A 21889-nucleotide genomic window follows, 5' to 3' on the forward strand; every position below is an offset into this window, starting at 1 on the left:
ACTCAGAACTGAAGGAGGACTTCACAAGTACTGAAAAATTGTAAAACTATTTTTGAATCTAGAAATGTGAATAACACATTTTCAGGATAGCATTAACAGGATACAATAGTTACCATCCATTTGAAGCCTTGTTGTTGATGTCGGCTCCCATGCCAATAAGCTGCTCTACCTGACTTAAAAAGCCACGTCCTGCAGCCACCATTAAAGGAAATGCACTTGTTTCACTGTGTCTGTAGTCAACTAGGATAAACACCACAAAGGAAAATATATAAACACTATATATATATATATATATATATATATATATATAAAGTAAAAACAGCTGTGTATTTTTAACATAGTTGGTGTTTAATATTGCAAAGTTAGCATTAAATTACCTAAACATTAATCCTCCAACATGCACAATATTAGGTGCAGTTGTCTATTAGAGATTGCATTTTACCATTATACTCACATGTCCACACTGAATTTGACCAATTTAAAGGAGTATTCTGTTCAGGTAAAACACATGTTGAATCATCCCCCCTCCGGGAAATTAAATATTGGTTCCATACATCTTATTAACTTTTCAGTCATCTTTGCCCAATTTTGAGCTGATGTTTTCTGCTGAAGACACAGAAAACTGTGTGTAAGCTGCTAACTCCATTTCCCCCTCCTCCCCTCTCCCTTCCAAGATGGCTCTCGTAAATACATGTAAACAGGGTCCCTGGCGGCTGTACCCTGTAATGCCTGAAGGGCAAATGAGATCAACAGTGAGGTCATCAGCACCTTAACCCTCTTATTAACAGCAGATTAACCCTCTGGGCATTAACGCCCTATTCCACAGGACGATTATCGTTTGCATAATTGTTAACAATTAACGATCTCAAACAACCACTATTGCGAAAGACCTGAAATTGTTCACCCATTTACATGGAACGATAATCGTTCTTGCGATCGTCTTGCCACTACTGCGAACGACATCTTATTCAATGTGAACGATTTGCGAACGAGCAACGATAAAAATAGGTCCAGGTCTTATTAAGTGATCAACGATTTCTCGTTCGGTCGTTAATCGTTAACTGCTATTCAATCAAACGATTATCGCTTAGATTCGAACGACTTAACCTGATAATCTGAACGATAATCATCCCGGTGAATAGGGTCCTTACACAGGGCAGAGGCAACAAGCAAGGGACACTGTTTATATTAGCCATCTCAGAAGGTAGTAGGAAGCAGGGGAAGACTGAGAGAGCAGCTCACAACGTTTTCTGTGCCTTCAGCACCAAGCAGCAAGCTCAGAACTGAGGGAAGGAATCTGAAAAGATAATGACAAATATGTAAAGAATTATTAAATCTCCAGGAGGGGGGGATGATTCAACATTTAAGTAGAATACCCCTTTAAGGTACCCATGCTTATTAGAATACATTTGATCACAATTGCAAATTTCTACCAAAACAATTGTTTATCAAGTGAAATTTAACAAATGTTTTGCTCAACCACCTCATCTGAAATTAAGTCAGCGTTGTTTGATAGTTTTGTCCAATAGCCTCTAGTCGATGAACAACATTCACAGAATGTTCATCTATCACCCAGTGTAAAAGATGACGACTCTGAAGAACTGTAACAGTGAATTTAAGCTAAAATGTGCATGGCTGCATCAGTGAAATCATCAATTATCAGCCAATTTTTCAACAATCAACCTACTTCTATCTTATGTATATGGCCATCTGTATGAACATAAGAGGATTTTTTTACTCACCGTAAAATCTCTTTCTCGTAGTCTTCATTGGGGGACACAGATACCATGGGGTATAGGCTGCTGCCACTAGGAGGCGCTGACACTAAGAGAAACAAAGGAAGTGACTCCTCCTGAGCAGGATATACCCGCCCACAGGCACTGAGCTAAACCAGTTTGTACCAGAGCAGTAGGAGAAGTCAAGAACAGGTAAAGTAGGAATAACACCAAAAACGGAGAAAACTACCATACCGAGGAAAAACCCCAAAAGAAAATGGGTGGGTGCTGTGTCCCCCAATGAAGACTACGAGAAAGAGATTTTACGGTGAGTAAAAAAATCCTCTTTTCTCGTGCGTCTTATTGGGGGACACAGATACCATGGGACGTCCAAAAGCAGTCCATGGGGTGGGAAAGATAACCGCTAGACAAGAGCGCTTGGTGAGAAGGCACAGAATAGCACCAACACAACCATCAACTAGGAATAGAGCAAGGGATGATGCTGAATGCATCAGAGAAAACCCCTACAGGTCCGCAGCAAAGGAAAAAATGTCTAGTCCCTGGAGCAACGTGCTGCACGGCAGACAGAGTGGGTTGTGTCCGTCCTGGAAGCCAGCAACATGATGTAACATCGAGTCCAACAGAACTAGTAGGCTATATGTGGGGAAAAAAAGCAGACGCCCAGCCAAGTGGGTGACCACAGGCGGCAGGGACTTACTCTGAGGTAGAACAGAATAAAAGGCAAATACAACCATGACGGGAGAGACTGGAAAATGTTTCATGGCACATAGAGGTCTAAGGCGTCAAATAAAGGAGAGAGAGGACTGAGCGTCTCTCATAGAAGGTGCCACATGAGATGCAGGAGAAGCTGCGTCCTTGACTATGGAGCTGGGAAGAATGGCCAGGCTGAAAGCTCCATGGGCCTAGGAGTACAGTCTTCACTGAGAAGACAAAACTTGAGCACAGGAGAAGCCAGGCCTATGACATGAGTTATCCCATCTGAGAAACACATGTTAATAAGAAGAATCAAGCTGTCCAAGCATAATGCAGTCCAGGGAAGGAAGGAAAAACAAGATCAGAATCTTGAGTAAGTTGTCCTGGAAGGAGTACAGTAGTACCTGGTACCCCGCAGTGCCCGGCAGAAAAGAGGAGCAGAGGAAAGCCGGTAAGCCGGGGAAAAAACAACTCCATGGGCTGTTAGAGCCTTAGAAAGGAGGTTGATCATATAAAACACTCCGCTCCAAGGAAGCCTAGAGGTACTCGAGAGCCTGGAGTCCCAGAAGAAAACTGTCAAGGGAGGTCAAGGTAAGGCTGATGGGCATGGGAGTTGTCACAGGACAATGGGCACAACAGGTAATACATAGACTAGAGTCCATATGTAAACTAGATCCAGAAACCAACGCCTCAAAGGGTGAGCAGAGACGTTGCTTGGTAAGAGCAGAACAGCAAATGTAAGTCCTGCCAGAATGGGCCAGTGAACAACCCTGTTTCCAAGGAGAGGAAACCCTTAAGGGATTAAGTTCTCAAGGAATCCACATGGGAGACAACATAAGGGAGGGGGATGGCCAGTCAACAACAAGACCAAGGACAAGGAATTCAAGCAGGAGTGCTCATAGAGGCCAGTGAGGGTCAGAAACCCACACCTGCCTGTCGGAAGAAGCTATTACGGAATAGCAGTCCTCAGGAGGATACTTATACTAAATATTCCATCCTCCTGGAGGAGGGAAGGGCTGCTTGAAGATTTTCTGACTGAGTGGTAAAAAACCAAACCCAGGATGGGGGGGTCATGCACAACAGTGCATTAAGCCAGGGAGAAGGAGTAATGGTGTAAGCGGGAGCACTGCAAAACCCTGAACTGAGAGCAATGCTTCATAGTCCATATGGCCAAGCAAGGACACCTGGAGAAGCTAGACCACGAAGAGACCATACACCTATGCTTAGAACGGTAGAGAAACAGTGCAGGCAGAAAAACAGGAAATCCTCACCCTGTGAGACTGCAGCTGCCTAAGAGAGAAGACTAAATACTTGCCATGTTGGCCATAGGCAGATGCAGAAGGAGAAGTCCTAAAGTAGCACTGTGATAGACATGTAGGCAATTGATGTCCTACATACACCAGGGGTAGAAGAAACCCTTTACTGTTTTACCTGAGGAGCAGAGAGGCCTCACTTCATCCAGATCAAAGAGGGGACGGCCTAAGCAATTCAAGCCATACTACTGGGGAACAGCCAGCGAGACAAATGCCAGAACATGGTAGTTATGCCCAGACAAAGGACAGAAGAACTACCCTGACAGTACCAGGATGAAATAGTGAACGGATCTGTATGCTGCCGGCCACTCAGAGGACCAGAGTATGAGAGTCCAACAGTCCAGGGGCAGGTAAAGCGAGGGGTTCTGTACCTCGTGTAGTGGGACACGTAGCAGGATGCTTGGGTTTTAGAAAGGATACAGCCCAAGAGGAATACAACAAGGTTACGCTGCCTGAGAGCAGGTAATGAGACTTGTTAGTGGAAACATATAGAAGACAACATGGTGTAGTAACAAGTTACCCCATGATGATCCCCTGAAGTGACAGGCACAGATCATGGAAGTCCTACGAGGATGAAAGGTAATATACAGGGTAACACGAGCAGAGTAGCTGCAAGCAGTAAGTAACAGAAGACCAGCATTCAAGAGATACAAATACCTGGACTGGAAACAGGTAACGTGCCTGGTCAGACCTGTAAACAGAAGCCTACAGTGTGTGCCCTGGGAGCAGGGAAGAGATCAGGACTGTGTCCCTATGTAAATGAGGACTGGATACGAGAACTGCCCAGCATCACCAGGATAGTGAGCAAACCTGAAGGTGGTGTATTACATCGTGTAACAGAATACCACAATCTGTGCACACCGAACTACAGGTAATGTAGTTGGAGCCAGGTAATGTAGTTGGAGCCATATCATGCAGCAGAGGGGAGAGGTCTGAATAACCTTGTACCACCACCTGGGAGGGGGTAACATGTCCAGTTCTATGTCTGTGACATCATGTAGTAAAGGAATCTATGTCATGAAGATGAGAGGCAGGTCTGAAGCACCGCCCGCTAATGGGTGATGTGAGTGACAGGACTGGAAGCTCTGAGTAACACCGGAACATTGACTGGCAATGGGTGATGAGTCTGGTCCCATAACCTGTCTAACAAACCATGTAGCAGACGGTTCTGTTGTGAGAGCACAGGAACACAGCATAGTAATAGGTAATGTGTCTGGTTCCATGTCCTGCTTGCGACATCATTTAGCAAAGGATTCTGCCTCAAGAACACAGTAGTCCCCTTAGGAACGGTAATGTGTCTGGTCTCATGTCCTGCTTGTGAAACCATGTAGCAGAGGGTTCTGCTCAGAGATAGTTTGTCAACGAGTAACGTGTCTGGTTCCGTGTACTTACCATGATACTGTGTAGCAGAGGGTTCTGCTCAGAGCACAGATACACTGTCTGGAAACAGGTAACGTGTCTGGTTCTGTGTACTTACCATGACACTGTGTAGCAGAGGGTTCTGCTCAGAGCACAGATACACTGTTTGGAAACAGGTAACGTGTCTGGTTCTGTGTACTTACCATGACACTGTGTAGCAGAGGGTTCTGCTCAGAGCACAGATACACTGTCTGGAAACAGGTAACGTGTCTGGTTCTGTGTACTTACCATGACACTGTGTAGCAGAGGGTTCTGCTCAGAGCACAGATACACTGTCTGGAAACAGGTAACGTGTCTGGTTCTGTGTACTTACCATGACACTGTGTAGCAGAGGGTTCTGCTCAGAGCACAGATACACTGTCTGGAAACAGGTAATGTGTCTGGTTCCGTGTACTTACCGTGACACTGTGTAGCAGAGGGTTCTGCTCAGAACAAAGATACACTGTTTGGAAACAGGTAACATGTCTGGTTCCGTGTCCTGCTCGTGACACCAGGTAGCAGAGGGTTCTGCTCAGAGCACAGATACACCACCTGGATAGCGGGTAACGTGTCTGATTACATGTACTTCTCGTGACACCATGTAGCAGAGGGTTCTCAGAGCACAGATACGCCACCTGATAGCGGGTAATGTGTCTGGTTCCATGAACATCTCGTGACACCATGTAGCAGAGGGTTCTCAGAGTACAGATACACCGCCTGGATAGCGGGTAACGTGTCTGGTTCCATGTACTTCTCGTGACACCATGTAGCAGAGGGTTCTGCTCAGAGCACAGATACACCGCCTGGATAGCGGGTAACGTGTCTGGTTCCATGAACTTCTCGTGACACCATGTAGCAGAGGATCTCACTGAGGGCACAGAAACACTGTATGGTGATGGGGAATATGTCTGTGCGTATGTGGTTGGAGGGGAACCAGAGTGTCTGTATATAAGTATTAATGTAATCTTATATATATAAAATCTGACACAGAGGTGTCAACCAGCACCAAAAATGCTGGATCTGCAGACCAAGGGTTGCTGGAACATTATATGGAACATTGGCCATAATAAAACATGATGCAAGCCATTCTCATATATGTAATGGTGTAATAACCACTTCCACCAGTAGGTGGCAGGAGAGATGCATCAAGTGTCCCAAGCTGCTGGAATAGAAGGGCAGTGTGTGTGGTAGCTCCATCAGGAGACCGCACACACACACATGGCAGGGGGAGGGGGAAGCAGCATCCCTCAGTGCAGGCTCTGGAGAGAGCCAAAAGGGGGAATGCCACGGTCCGCGCTGCACCCGAAAAGGGGCGGGGCCTACCGGGAGGGGGCGGAGCATCTTACTGTGAAGGCTCCACCGAGAGCCACAGGTAAGATTAAGGTGGGATGCTGAGGCCCACCCGACTCCCGAAGGGGGCGGGGCCTGCCGGGAGGGGGCGGAGCATTCCAGTGCAGGCTCCACAGTTAAGAAAAAAGGCGCAATTCTCCGGGCCGCGCGGCACCCGGAAGGGGCGGGGCTTACCTGAGAAGGCGGGGCATCCCCAGAGCAGGCTCCAGTGAGAGCCAAACATAATGAGAAGTAATGAAGAGGGCCGCGCAGCGCCCGAAAAGGGGCGGGGCATATCAGGAGGGGGCGGAGGTAGCCCTGTGTGTACTCTGGAGAGCCACAATATAGGGAAAAAAGGGCAGGATGCCGCGGCACCCGGTAAGGGGCGGGGCTTAGGGAAAAGGGGCGGAGCATCCTTTAGTATGGTCTCTAGAGCCACATGAAAAGGAAAAATGCGGGAAGCTGCGGCCTGCGCAGCACCCAGTCAGGGGAGGAACATCCCTCACAGTGGCACCCAGAGAGAGAGACACTAATAAAAATAAAATGTTGGAGAGGGCTGGCCTGCTACCGACTGAGGGGAGAGGAGTATCTGCCTGGGGAGGGCTGCAAGTGACTGGAGAGGGAGAGCTGCCTATGTGGAGTAAAATGGCGGCCTGGGAGGGAGGGCAGGGGGAATATACTCACCATATAGGAGCACATACTCACCCAGTCGTCTTCAGCCGGTGGGTGCCTCACCTTACGCGCCAAGCTTTGGGGGGCGAGGCGGGAAGGGGCTGTGCGGATACAGAGTCCGCAGAAAGGCGACCAGATAGTCAGACTGATCTGGGGCCCTGGTGTCACGTTGCCGGCCGGTGGCGACCGAGGGGTCACAGCCCATTTACATTTATGGTCTGTTCCCTGGTCGCATAGTGGGGGGATCAGGGTGAGTTTTAGATAACCCACCGTGCCCAAGAATCCATAGAACCTAGAAGGAAAAAGAAAAACCAACTAACTAAACATAAAGGAAGAAACTGGTCTGGAGAACCCAGACCTGTGTCTGCCTCCTACTGACACTAAGCTAAACTGGTTTAGCTCAGTGCCTGTGGGCGGGTATATCCTGCTCAGGAGGAGTCACTTCCTTTGTTTCTCTTAGTGTCAGCGCCTCCTAGTGGCAGCAGCCTATACCCCATGGTATCTGTGTCCCCCAATAAGACGCACGAGAAAAAGAGTAATAAACAAGATAGAAACTTACCACTGATATTTTCTGTCATTATCAGTTGGAAAAGCTGAGCAAACGCATCTACATCTCTGTGAAGCCAAATATCAGAAAGACAAGAGTCCATTTCTTTTATCAGCCAGGGCTCCAGACAATTCACATCCTTTTCGGTCTTAAAGCACAGTCATAGAAAACAATAGTATAAGTTAGCAAGCTGCTACATTTTTGCTTGTAAAACAAATCAATTTTATAATAATTGACACCATTTTGTGTAGCCATTCTCCTGATATCTTTATGAATTTTGAGGACACTAAGAGTGCACTAGTTCTCTAGTTTGTTTCTATTTTCTGACTGTAATTTTTTATTTCCCTTTTTGTACATTGTTATGGGGATTGCCATCTTGCCCGGGCTTTTAACAGCATTTAGGGACATGCTTTACAGTCAGCCTCATAGACAAAGATGACAACAGAGTCTCTCTCCTCGATTTGAATGTGAAATATTACTGAGCGTGCTCTGTGACCTTGGAAGAGATCATTCCACAGGGAACTGCTATTGTCTCCTCTATCTACCGGTGTCACATGTTGCTGCAATGCTGTACAGATCACTTTACAGATTTGACTACACATGACTACTTAGTCCAGAATGAGTATAAATGACAAGCTATCCTGGACCTTTGGCCACAAAAGTATACATCAAATCTCCTGCTTCTGCTCTCTAAGTGGCCTATTCCACGGAGCGATAATCGGTCCTATTCGTCCGATTATCGCTCTGTGTAATAGAGAGAACGATCAGCCGATGATCGTTGTCATCGGCTGATCGTTCATTTAGGTTTAAACCTAAAATCATCAGTCGCCACCCGCGCATCGCTACATGGAATAGCAGTGCGCTGTGGGCGACCGACGATTTGAAAATATCACACTTTAACCTCACTGCTGCGGCCAGTGATTGGCTGAGCGGTCTGTCAGTTCAGATAGGCCGCTCCGAAGCTGATGCTGCCGCGCGGAACCGGGAGAAGGAGGAGACCTGCAGCCTGGTGAGGTAAAGTATGAAACAAGGGCTGCAAGCACATTGGTAACAATGTCCCTGCAGCCCTCACTAAACGATTGTCGGGCCGTGGAATAGGCCCAGTAAACGAGTGCCGATCTAACAGATTGGCGCTCGTTTACATCGTTGATCAGGCCCCCATCGGCCCGTGGAATACCACCCTAACATGCTGCCAACAAAAACGAGTTGTAATTTCCATGTGATTGTTCCCTTTAAGGAAATCATTCAGCACAGGATGATGGATATAAAACAAAAAGGTGCTAAAAGGTGGATATTACTTCAAACAACCATAAACATGGAAGAGAAGGAACCTTCTTTGTATTGTGCCAACATGGAGTTTAAAAAAAAAATAAACTTACAATGATCTAGTTTTTTTTTAGGGTGCATGACAAATAAAGATTTACACCATACCGGCTGACTGAGCACTGCATCCCCGTTATCTTCCAGTAAATTGCACTCCTCAGTCATGTTGGTAATGCTTTTTTGCCTTTGGATGTCACTTTTTAAGCTGTTGTCTTTTGCTGAATGCCATTCGGACAGGGTTGTATTTTGCTTTTCCTCTGGTAACAAATGATTTAAAGAAAAAAAAAGCATGTTGTAGGTATGTAAATACTTAGATACTTCTGTTGTACCTGTGAGAGATGAGTGTATGTACACTCCTGACTGAATCATTTGCACAGCTTCTCATACCTTACTCAATTTTACATTCAAAAATATAATTTTAAAAGATTTCTGTATTTTCACGTTGCTCTGATTTCTACCTTTTCAGGTAGCTTTTGAGGAAAATGTAATTATAGAAGCCAATGGGGCAATCCCTTTCAGTGATCTATGCTGCAGACACTCCCCTGCTTTCTGTGGTGATCACAGTCTCATAACAACAAACTGCTCTTTGTCAGATCAATTCAATGCTTCTCAATGCCAGTCCTTACAGACCCCTTAGAGGTCATGTTTTGAGGATTTCCTTAGTATTTCACAGGTGATATAATTATACTCCGTGCATCAGGTATTATTATAGCTGTTCTTTGTATGGGATATCCTCAAACCATGGCTTGTTGGTGGGCCATGAGAACCGGAATTGAAAAGCACTGAGATAGTCTGTACTATGTATAATGCCTCTTCAGTCCTCTCCCTGTCCCTGAAATTGCCACCATGGTTCTTTTCTGTCACTGTAGCCTGCTATGTAACGTCCAGGAGTAGCCTGCTATATATCGAGCTGTAGGATAAATTACTAGAAAGTATGGTCTATATATAAACAAGTGCATTTTATTTTTATTTTTTTTTACGTTAAACTTTTCACTAAAATGGTTCATACAAAAGCAGCATACTATGATATCAAGCAAAAAATTCTTAGTAGAAAACTATATAAATTGATGTATCAGAAGAAATTACTGTACTTACCACACTTTTTCTCTTTCTTGTATTTGAGCATATCCTTATTTGTGTAGCCTGTAGTTCTTAAAATATCTTCTAAAAACATTTCTTTTACTTCAAATGGACGTCCTTGTACTTAAAATGACAGAAACACAACAACAGTCATCATGTTAAAGGGGGTATACAGCCATATAAGAGTTTCTGACCAACATTCCACAGCCCACCCTGCCTACAGCTTCCTCTTATGTTTCTAGTCCTGCATTTTAAAAGAGACTTCTGTGGCCCTATCTAAGCACAGCATAAACTGATGAAGGAGAAGCTGAATAGAATGTTGTATCACTTACACTGTTCTAAGCAACCATTTCAGAGATGTCCTCCTGAATAACAAGGGCTCTGAGCACGGCACACTAGTCCTCTCCATTGTTCACTCAGTAGCCCACGATATTCATGCTCACCAACCACTTGTTGTCTAACTATACTGTATATATACTTTGTATAGGCAGACAGCTATCAATCAGCAGCAGGAGGTAGTGACATGCCACAAAGGCCATTCTCCTGCATTTCAGGTACATAATATATTGTTCTGTCACTAGTTAGTTAAACATTTTTGTCACTAGTTTGTGCTGCCCTCATTTAAGGCAGCATAGACCTAGTGACAGATTCCCTTTAAACTGGGGGGGGGGGGGGGGGGGGGGGGACTTTTTTTCTAAATATGATGAGAGAGAAAGGTACATGCGACCTCCCTGTCCCTTAAATAGGTGAACTGCAGCATTATTGCATAACTTTTATTATGTAAATGAGGGCATTCGGAGCACTGACCTCCTCACCCTCCAACTGCGGCAGAATTCCTACTCCTGAATTTTCATCCAGTGGTCTGTAGTGAACTGCAGCCTAGAGTAACATCTCCACATATCAAAGTATGAATTAGTTGGCATTCTGCAGAAGCTGGCAGGCAGATCAGCGCACAGAGGTGCCAAAGGATTACCCCAGTGTGCCAAATGCCCTCCTTTACATGTTAACAAAAGTTACTTAACACTGCAGCACACCAATATAATAAAGGTGCACGTGGCTTTCCTGCCCCCTGCCCTATTAGAATCTATCAGCAGGTTGGGATCGCCTAACCTGCCGCTAAATGTAGTGTCTTCTCTAGCTACTGGTAAAATGGAAATTTTTATTAAGAACACCAAAAATACAAAAAATATGTTGCGCATAAAACTTGATTTAAACAATAACACATTGTGTGATGACACACCTTTAGAAGAATTTTGCGTCTACAATCAATAATAAAACTACAGTAACTAGAATGTTAGAATACTACAGTAACAGTAAGCTAGAATGTCAGAATTATTTAAACTAAACAAACTCAAAAACAATTTGACAGGAAAAAATTGGAAACATGCTTACTGTACATGACAGGGCACCCTCCGAAGTATTTCAGAAACAAGTTTACATCCAATGCGGCACTGGAGAGAATCAGTTTCAGAGTTGGATGTTTCTGTATGGAATCTCGGAGTTTAGTTAGCAGGAAGTCACTGAACCGATCACGTTCATGAACTTCATCCTATCACATGAAAACACAGTCAGAAGCACAATCCTAATGTAAAACATGTTATATGCAAATGATATGCAAGGACAACAAGTGCCAAATTATTTTACTATCATCAACAAATTTTAGGCCCTGGGGGCGGTGTCTGTTTAAAGGTGACCTATCACCAGGATGTGAAAGCATTAGGACTGCATTATGGGTCTTGCTGAACAGATTCAGTAAAAAGAAAATGTAAGAAATACAGTTTTATTCATGCGCACATCCTACGCAATTTATCCCAATTAGGAATCAGGATGAGAGCAAGGGGCAACTAGTCATGGTGCCTTGCCCTGTGCTCACGCTCTGCAGGTGTCTACATCTCTGACTGTGAGTGATGTAAACATCATGCCTGGGGACTAGTGTTTCCCCATCCTGATGCCTACTTGGAGTAATTTGCATACCTGCCGCATTAAAAAAATTTATATATATATATATATATATATATATATATATATATATATATATAGTATTATATATAAATAATTTTTGGACTCTTGGGACCTCCATCTTGAGAAAAGAGGTCCTATGTCATTCCCCATTAAAAATGGATCAGCAGTTACACTGCTCAATTTACTGACTACAGCACTGTATAGCACATTCTTTAGCATTCTTACAGACTGTAAATGGGGCGGTGGCATGCACATGAGACTGCTGCTCCATTCTAATAGATCACTGGAGGTCTCATGTGGATAGGGGTCAGGTGTTGTAGGTGGCATCCCCCTGTAATGCACATTTATCTGCAAGGTGAGATCATGAAACTTTTCTATTAATTAAAAAGATAAAGATACATTTATTGTAACCTGTTACGCCAACCTTACCATCATGAAAAGAATACAGCTACCAAATAAACTACCAAGTTTCAAATAAAAAATGTATTTTAGTACATGAAGAAAAAAAGAAATCTATGGCTGCAATGGCAAAATAACACATGCAATGCCCTGATAAAGTAACTGACTGTGAAGTGTGAGGCAAGTGACATTTGTCCTTCATATAATAAAATACTGCTGTGCTAAGAAACAGCCAAGAACTCACCACCTGGAACTACAGGGTAAAATAAGAGCAATAAACAACCCTGATAAAAACTGTCATGTGACACTGGAAAGCGACATTTTGATTATTAGATCGATAGAGATCGATTTGACTGTGGCAGGGACATCAGTCATCACTTCATGAAACAAACAAATATAAAGTTGAAGGTGCCCTTAGCATTCATCTACAACACATTACAAGCTCCCAGCCTGCTCTTTACATCATTTATAAGACCATAGCTTTAACCTACAGCTGTTCTGCAACCCATATGCCTTAAAGTTAATTACGGCTGTAAAAATGGATGGGATTTTTATTTCCATTTTTTTTTCTTTTTAACTAATGAGAAAAGTCCAGAACTGCCTCTTTATTGAGGGGTTCATAAAGTTTTACTATTTACAAAGCAACAGCTATATAATGTTAATATGGATTTGTAGGTTAAAGATCTGCAAGTTTAAATAAAACCAACAGTCAGGACCTCAGAGGAGCTCTACCATTCTGCCTCTGAAGAAAGTGCTTAACACGTACCTGTCACCAGAAATAACTTTTGACAAGTCAAAAGTTATTGATTACAACAGGTCTCACTGCTATAACCTGCTCTGATTAGAATATATAGCCGTGGAAAGATTGTAGTAGTGTGATCTTTTCCCCGGCCGGAGTAGTCAATATTTTTTTAAGTCTATGATAAATTACTGGTGGAATAAGCGATCGGCTGGGGAGTGTTACATAAAGACTATGGGTGGCATTTATTAAGTCCGGCGTTTTTTACGCCGGACTTATAAATTCCCCCGCAGCTCCGGCGCTACGGAGATTTATGTAGAGGCGGACTGCTTCTACATAAATCCCGTGCGCGCCGGTGCGCACCGCCGAAAACCTATGCCAGCTGAGGACTGGAGTAGGTTTTCGGCGTACATTTGGGCGGAACGGATGGTAAATCGCGCGGACTCTGAGTCCGCGCCCTCTGTTCCGCCCGCTGCACGCCCCCTTTCGGCCCCCCCTGGCGTACTCGGCGGAAAGTGCCGATTTGCAAATATTTTATTCGCAAATCGGCCATTTGCGAATAAAAAAATACGCAAATCGGCACTTTCCGCCGAAAATCATCCGTTCGCCGGATGATACATGTGGCCCTATATCTTCTGACCAAAGTGGGTAAGCAGTGAGACCCACTGTGATCAATAACTTTTGACATGTCTGATGACAAGTCAAAAGTTATTTGTAATGACAGTGAAACCCAGGCATAAATTTTTTATATAATGGTTACATAACAAACATCTCGCGCTTACCTGTCCGTGCTCCACAGTGTCCCGTTGCAGTCTCTCCGGTGTCTGCTCCTTACTGCAGCCACTACCACTTCTGAGACAATCTTTTTCTGAGAAAGGATAGCGCTGTAGACAGCGATTGGCTGAGTTTGTCCCGGAAATGATGGCGGCTGCAGTAAGCAGGGAGACCAGAGACGCCACAACAGGACACTGGGGGAGTTCGGAGAGGAAAACCAGTTCAGGGAACCACATCAGCCCGATTGGGCTGACTGGTTACCTTTAAATAACAGGGAGACACATGATACCTTTTTATATATCTCTCTGTGCTTCTCTGGTGCAAAATGTCAAAGTGTCTTTTTCAAGCCCTTGAAGTGCTGAGAGCTGTTATGCCTCTTGTCCTCCCCTTCTATCTCTATCTTTGATGGACTGCTGAAAGAGAAGCCCTGATTCCAAATCTCCCACCTGCACATAATCTGTATACACAGCACAGGGTATGTTCATACACGATATAGTTTCATTGTGTTAATCAATGAAGGATGGCTGGTTGTCAATTAATTATTTATTGCAATGAAGTGATGCACTAAGGCTATGTTCACGCATGGTGTTTATTTTGCATTAAAGGAGTTGTCCAGCATTTGTTATTTACTTACATACTGATACTGGTGCATATAAAACAATAAACATCCTATGCTTACCTCTCTGCACTTCCCCAATGTCCTCTTCTGGTGTCGCCAGTGTTCCCCATTGACTACAGAGCCTCCACTTTCGAGCCTCTAAACTTGTCTCGGGAGTGACAGCCCACTCAGCCAATCACTGACTGTGGCAGGAGAGCCCGCGGCCAGTGACTGGCTGAGCAGGCTGTCACTCCCAAGACGAGTTTGTCTCGGAAATAGCATAGGATGTTTATTGGTTTATATGCACCAGCAGCAGTGTATTAAAAAATACCAAACACCAGAGAACCCCTTTAATGATGCGACTTTGACAGTACCTTGCAGAGAACTTTGCAATTGTGGTAAAATAGTGCAATTTTGCAGCGATCTGGTCATAATCGTGGAAACATTTCCCTATTTTACAGCCATTGCGTAATTTACTGAAAAATTGTGGCAAAAACACAAGTGCGAACATAGTCTAACGCAACTAAATTATTAATAACTGCAATTAAACAATTTACATTGCGTTACTGCATGTGTCAAGTCAACACAGCCACAGGAATAAGCAGGGCTGTCTATCAATGTCAGCAGTTTGAAACGTGAATTGCAGATAACAGATTCACTTTAAACGTGTTCTGGGACTTTTTCACTGATGGCCTATCATAAGGATAGGTGGGGGTCTAACATCTGGTACCCTCAATGATCAGCTATTTTCCAGAGCTACACCACCTAGACAGAGAGCCTAGCTTTTTGCAGCTCAGTGTCTGTTGAAGTGAATGGGATATGAGCAGTAGTAACCCAGCACAGTCACTACACAATGCAGACAGCTGTCTCTATCCAGCTCCATTCTCTGTATCTGTGAGCACAGTGGCTCCTGGAAAACCGCAAATCAGCAAAGGTGCTGGATGTCAAAACCCCCACTAACCAGAAACTGACCGACCAACAAAAAATCCCTGAAAACCTGTTTAATTTTCAGCTCATATCCTACTCCTGCTTCTAAGTATATAGCATTATTTGCAGGATGGCGCAACTGTAGATACATATATATGGTATGATATATCTTACCACAATGACATGAGTTACAGTTGAAAGTGTAGAATCTCCAGCCATTAAAGTTCGCAAGAAGACTCCGTTGGTGCAAAAGGTGAGAAGTGTCTTTGGAGAAACCCTATTACACATAGTGAAAATGTTTTTGATTTAAATATATAATGCAAGAAGGTTTTCAAAATTACTTTTAATATAATATGATATTCTATGGGCAAACACTTTCCACCAATCTACTACACCAATGGTTAATATTTCTGGTTCCTCCATTTAACCTTAAACAAAAAAATTTTTTAAGCTCAAACACATTTTGATCTTTCCGTTTACTAAATATTTGATGTATATACAATATACATTAACAGTAACAAGTGAGAGAGCTGAGAATTGATTTGTAAAAGGGTAGCCCATGTCGAAATTTGTATCTTAAGGCATGAACACCTTAACATACTCTCTCCAATTTCAACCCACAGCCAAACTACCATATAACTATATAGATAAGGTCCTGAAATTATTGAGAGATCAAACAGAACAATTGTTCACAACTTTGTGGACTAAAGCCAGTTCTCTTTGTAACTACTGCAGTGATATAGATGATGATGAGCAAATTTTCGTAGCATAATCCTGTAGTGGCACATTTAGGAATCAAGTTGACATTATTTATACACCAAGGGCTTTCACAAATCTAATGTCTATAAAATTAGATTTCCCAGATTTGGAGTTGTTAGAACTTAGTAACAGACAGTAACAGAAAAGTACATACCGGCTCTCTAGACGAATTTGGTAACCAATAGTTTGACCAATTTTCTCTCCCCGTTCAGCAGCAACCCTTTCAGCAACGGCAATTGCAGCCAAACGCCTTGGCTGGGTGCAGAAGATACGACAAGCAGTTCCATTTCTGTAACTGTCATCAAGAAGGAACTGAGGAATCTTACAGACAAAAATGATAAACAAATTAAATTCTGCATTTCAACTTATTTCATCTTTACTTATGCTTACGGCTTTAATAAATGTATATATATTTGCTACATTTGATTTATATATACCTGCACAATTTTAATAAGCATTCACTCAAAAAGAAAAAAATTTCATTACAGTGAAAAATAAAATATTCCCAAACATGCCCCTGTACCCTCTGTGCCCTCCTTGATTACACCGTAATCTTACCTTTCCGAAGTCCCGCGCTGTATGGTAATTAGCTCTAAGTAGTCACGGTGGGCTGAACTAGTCACAGTTCTGGGTGTAGCTAGGCAGGGTCCTGGGCAGTTTCGAGTGATGCAATCACGCCCAGAGGGGCGTGATTCAAAGACTTGCGCTCCGCTGACGTCACCTCCGGCTTGCGTTCCACGTCCCGGGGCCTGCGTTCCACATCGGCGACACTGTGACGTCTTCAGCACGCCACGCAGGCGCAGTACAGCGGGTAAAGACGCTGACGCACTGCGCATGCGTGGCGTGCTGAAGATGTCGCAGCACCGCCGACGTGGAACGCAGGCCCCAGGACGTGGAACGCAAGCCGGAGGTGACGTCAACGGAGGGCAGGTCTTTGAGTCACGCCCCTTTGGGCGTGATTACAGCGCTCAAAACCGCCCAGGACCGTGACTAGATCAGCCCATTGTGACTACTTAGAGCTAATTACCATACAGCGCGGGACGTTGGAAAAGTAAGATTACGGTGTAATCAAGGAGGGCACAGAGGGTACAGGCGCATGTTTAGGAAGCGTGCTGGGTGATGTACCAGCACATTTCCTTATCATTAGGGGCATATTCTGCATGATTGGTTCCCTTTAAGGGTGCCTTCACACTTACCGTATCGCTGCGTATTTAACGCTGCGTGTTTGGTGCAATTATACACATGCGAGTTTTGATTTTCACATGATTTTCATGTGAAAATCAAAACTCGCATGTAAAAATCGCACCAAACACGCAGCGATAAAAACGCAGCGTTAAATACGCAGCGATACAGTGCGTGTGAAGCTACCCTACAAGGGAATCTGTCAGCTGCAAGCAATGTTCTAAACTGTTGACACTGTTAGATAGCTGTTAGGTCAAGGAGACACACGGTACCCTCCACATATTAATTTGTGCCTCCAAAACGTATTCGTTTGGAACCTTAATTACAGCTGACAGATTCCTTTTAAAATTACATATTACCAGTGAAACCTGTCAGCAATTTCTTCAAGCCGATAGCAGCATGATGTAGGTGATGTTATAACTATTCTACATATGTCTGTACAATGTGTGCCTAATTTATGTATTTTAAAGGGTATTGGTTATTCTTAACAGGTGCTGGTTCTCTCTACAGATAGGCATGCAGTCACAGATGAGTGTGGAATATCAGGTTGCCATGATTATGTCCTGGGGCTTGTGCACTGAACTCACCCAGCTTAAGACGTATCAATTGCAACCTGATCGTCCAGCATCTGCTGTGACTGCATGCCCATCTTTAGAGAGAACCATTTGGAGAGGTACCCTTTAAGATATAAGGACATGCTTACAACAAATATGTTTGCTAGCTATTGATGAAGAAACTCCACATGCTAAATTAATACAGTGGTACCTCTGTTCTCAAGCTTAATTGGTTCTGGAAGGCAGTTTGGGAACCAAGCAGGGTCTTCCCATAGGAAATAATGTAAATGTGTTTAGTTGGTTCCAGCACCCAACAAAAATTAATTACAATACCCATTTATTACATTGATAAGTCCCCAGTATAATCATCACAGTACTATTCTGTACAGTACATTTTAAACAAAAAATGTTCAACAAAACCATCAGTTATAGTACAGCAGTGCACCAACTCTTCACTTATCTTTTACTATATAGTGCTACCCTCTCTCCAGCAATGTAAATTATGGGAGAAGGCGGTGCACCGACTGTACTACTCCTGTACTCTATATGCACTCCAGCAATCTTATACAGTACAGGATGGGAGATGGTGGTGCCCTGACTGTACTACTATTGTACTGTATATACACTCCAGCAGTCTTATACAGTACTGTACTCTATGTGAAGCCTCACCAGTGCTAAACTCACCAGGTACAACCCACCATCCACGCTTGCAAAAGTGTTCGGATACCGAGCAGAGTTTAAATTCTGAACATTACTTCTGAGTAAATTTTCATTTGAACACCAAGGTATCACTGTACTTCAAGACCGGATGCCAAAAAAAGTTTGAGAACCGACGCAAACTTTCCTTTAAAATACTGTTTGAGAACTGAACTGTTTGATTTCGGAGCAGTTTGAGAACCAGGGTACCACTGTACATGGATTCTGAAGGGTAGGATACAGAAGGCTTCTGTACATAAAAGTCATATGGACTTACCTGGGTGGTTTTTCCTGATCCTGTTTCACCAACAATCAGAACAACTTTATTGTCCTTAATAATCTTTACAATTTCCTCTTGCTTTTCATAAACTGGTAAAGATTGACGGAAAGAGTCAAATTCAGAATTTCCTCTCTTGACTGGCACTTGGGGGATTCCATTGTTCAGCCGTCCACTGGTTTTGTTGATCTCACGGCTCTCTAAAAACAAAAGTTTCAAATAACTTAACCTAGATCTGGTAAATTATACAACTTCTCAGCTGACTCTGTGCTTCAACAAACACATATACTTACTCACGCTTCCCATTTTCAAGATCTGTAGTACAACTTTCTAAAGAGACATGGTAGCATTGATTGATCGTGCATCGTAAAGACACTGCAAATGAGCCCCGATCTCGTTGAGTAACACTTGTTTTTGCCTGCAATCGGCTGCACATCGGTCGTCTAAAAGGCCTCTAACTTGTTGTTTATCACTCTGCTAAGAGGAATGATCCCCAAGGGTCCTATTCCACGGGTCGAGCAGGGCCCGATCAATGATGTAAACAAGCGTTTACTGGGCCTATTCCACGGCCCGACAATAGTTAGCGAGGGCTGCAGGGACATCGGTACCAATGTCCTTGCAGCGCTTGTTTCATACATTACCTGTCCAGGCGCAGGTCTTCTTGTCCCGGTCCCGTGCCGCAGAAGCTTCGTAGCGCCTGTCTGAACTGACACAGCCAATCACTGGCCGCGGCGGTCCCAGTCAGTGATTGGCTGAGCAGTCTGTCAGCTCAGACAGGGCACTCCGAAGCTGCTGCGGCATGGGACCGGGAGAAGGAGAAGACCTGCGCCTGGACAGGTAATGTATGATGTTTTGAAAACATCGGTCGCCCGCCGTGCCCGCTATTCCAAGTAGCCATGTGCGGGTGGCGACCAATGATTTTAGGTTTGAACCTAAATGAACGATCAGCCGATGACACGATCCTCGGCTGATCGTTCTCTCTATTCCGCGGAGCGACGATTCGGCCGATTATCGCTCCGTGGAATAGGCCCCTAAGACAATGAAACACTCACCAGCTTCTACAAACAAATTTTCCCGTTCTGTCTTTGGTAGCAGATCAGTTCTTTCCCTACTGGTCACAGGATACCGCTGAATGAGGTTCCTCAGGGCAAGCTTTGAGTTCTGTATGAGGCAACAGGACATCCGAGTTCTGCATGCTTCAGAGCCATCCTTCTTTCTTATAGTTAAATACCTATTAGTGCCTTTTCTGAAAATATAACATAAAAGTAAAAAAGTAAAGATTACTTAGTACATAAAAACACTGTACAATAATCAAATCTAAACAGAATCAGCTATTTGCTTTTGGTGCCAGAAGCAGGACCTGAGGCAATTGGCTGCTCTCACAAAAGCAAACAATACCTGTAAAACAACTATCAGAAATAATGTGAGAGGAGTATTCCCATCCCATCTCAGCCTGTTAGGGTCCATTTACACAGAAAGTCTATCTAACAGATTATCTGACAAAGATTTAAAGCCAAAGCAAGGAATGTATTTGAAAAGAGGAGAAATCTCAATCTTTCCTTTATGACCTGATCTCTGCTTATAGTCTGTTTCTGGCTTTGGCTTTAAATCTTTGGCAGATAATCTTTCTGTGTAAATGGACCCTTATCCCCTATTCATTGGATATTGGAGCTGCTGGAAACACCGGATTTGGCCTTCTAGGGTAATGAAACAGCAACATACATGCATGTACTTGCATTATGACTCCCATTACTAAGTGGTGATCCCAGGAGTACGGCCCACAACCTCTGACAAGTTGATGACTGCGGTGGTAATGTGACTTCCACTCCAGTGAGATAAGGGTGCTAACCAGAGGATCAGTGTGGGATGGTAGAAGTGAGTTACTGATGGTTTGTTACTTTGTTGCTTTTTATTATGGCCCTTTTAAAACTTTTTAAAAAAATCTTTTTTTGTAAGATAGATAACCCCTTTATAGTCTATGGACACCTTTGCACCTCCTGTGAAAATATAAAGATCTATTGATGGAAATAGCGCTCTATGTTTTCTGGCAGGGGGACAGAATGACTAAGAGGAATAAGTCAAACTAAACGGGTGATCTTTTGGTCACATTCACTACTGAATGAATAAATATACTCAGTTAGCCTCTAAAGGGTATCCCCTGATTTCTTCTGTATTCTGCTGATTTCTTCTGTATTCTACTGATTTCTATGGCTAACATGGTACAACAATATTTTACTAGATGTATCAAATGACATGTGATATAAGGAATTTAGATTTGTGGGCTAGAGGGACTCGGTTACAAAAAAGTAATGTTAACACAATAACTTACCCTTTGCTCTTAGATATTAGTCCAAGTGACTGGGCAAGTCGATGGATATAGGCTCTTTCAGTGCTGGTCAGAGAAGAAGGGAATTCCGTCTCTTAAACAAAAGAAAAGCACAATCTACTGTGTTAATTGAAACTCATTTTGGAAGGTCTAACTACTGGTACAGTTAACATAATGAAGTACATATTACTAGATACAGTGGTGCTTTGGATTATGAGCATAATTCGTTTCGGGACTGTGCTTGTATTCCAAATCACTCTTAAACCAAAGCAAATTTTCCCATTAGAAATCATTGAAATGCAGACAATTGGTTCCACACCCCCAAAAATAATTTTTTATTCTGAATAACATCTAGAACAGATAAACAATGATAAGCAGCTGAATATGACATATTATAAGTTACTGTACAGTATAACAATCAGCATGTGGAGTATAATGTATAGTAACTGCATAAACCTGAAATAACAGCAGGAATTTGTAGATACAGGATGGAACTGCAGATCCCCATAATGCAGTAGTGTAGTACAACAGGCTAAAATAGAGAAGCAGGGCTGCTGTCAGAGGTCTGTGTGGTCACATGACAGCAATGGGGAAGGGAGGTGTTC

The 21889-nt window shown here is 43.5% G+C and overlaps 1 protein-coding gene across 5 annotated transcripts in view; it reads right to left on the minus strand.

The window, feature by feature from the left end:
* The window catches only part of YTHDC2 (YTH N6-methyladenosine RNA binding protein C2), a 72525-nt gene that overhangs the window by 33595 nt on the left and 17041 nt on the right, over positions 1-21889 (minus strand). For all 5 annotated transcript variants that reach the window (XR_011362182.1, XM_069962699.1, XM_069962700.1 and 2 more), the window contains exons 3-12: positions 21288-21378; positions 20011-20204; positions 18959-19158; positions 16404-16570; positions 15665-15767; positions 11484-11640; positions 10107-10214; positions 9120-9268; positions 7701-7836; positions 114-240 (exon numbers count right to left, since the gene is read on the minus strand). Coding sequence is in view for 4 of the 5 variants with exons in the window: in XM_069962699.1 (XP_069818800.1) it covers positions 114-240; positions 7701-7836; positions 9120-9268; positions 10107-10214; positions 11484-11640; positions 15665-15767; positions 16404-16570; positions 18959-19158; positions 20011-20204; positions 21288-21378 (1432 nt within the window). In the remaining variant the exon portion in view is untranslated. The remainder of the gene's footprint in view (positions 1-113; positions 241-7700; positions 7837-9119; positions 9269-10106; positions 10215-11483; positions 11641-15664; positions 15768-16403; positions 16571-18958; positions 19159-20010; positions 20205-21287; positions 21379-21889) is intronic.

Source organism: Dendropsophus ebraccatus, chromosome 3 (genome assembly GCF_027789765.1).
Source record: "Dendropsophus ebraccatus isolate aDenEbr1 chromosome 3, aDenEbr1.pat, whole genome shotgun sequence".
Classification (NCBI taxonomy): Eukaryota; Metazoa; Chordata; class Amphibia; order Anura; family Hylidae; genus Dendropsophus; species Dendropsophus ebraccatus.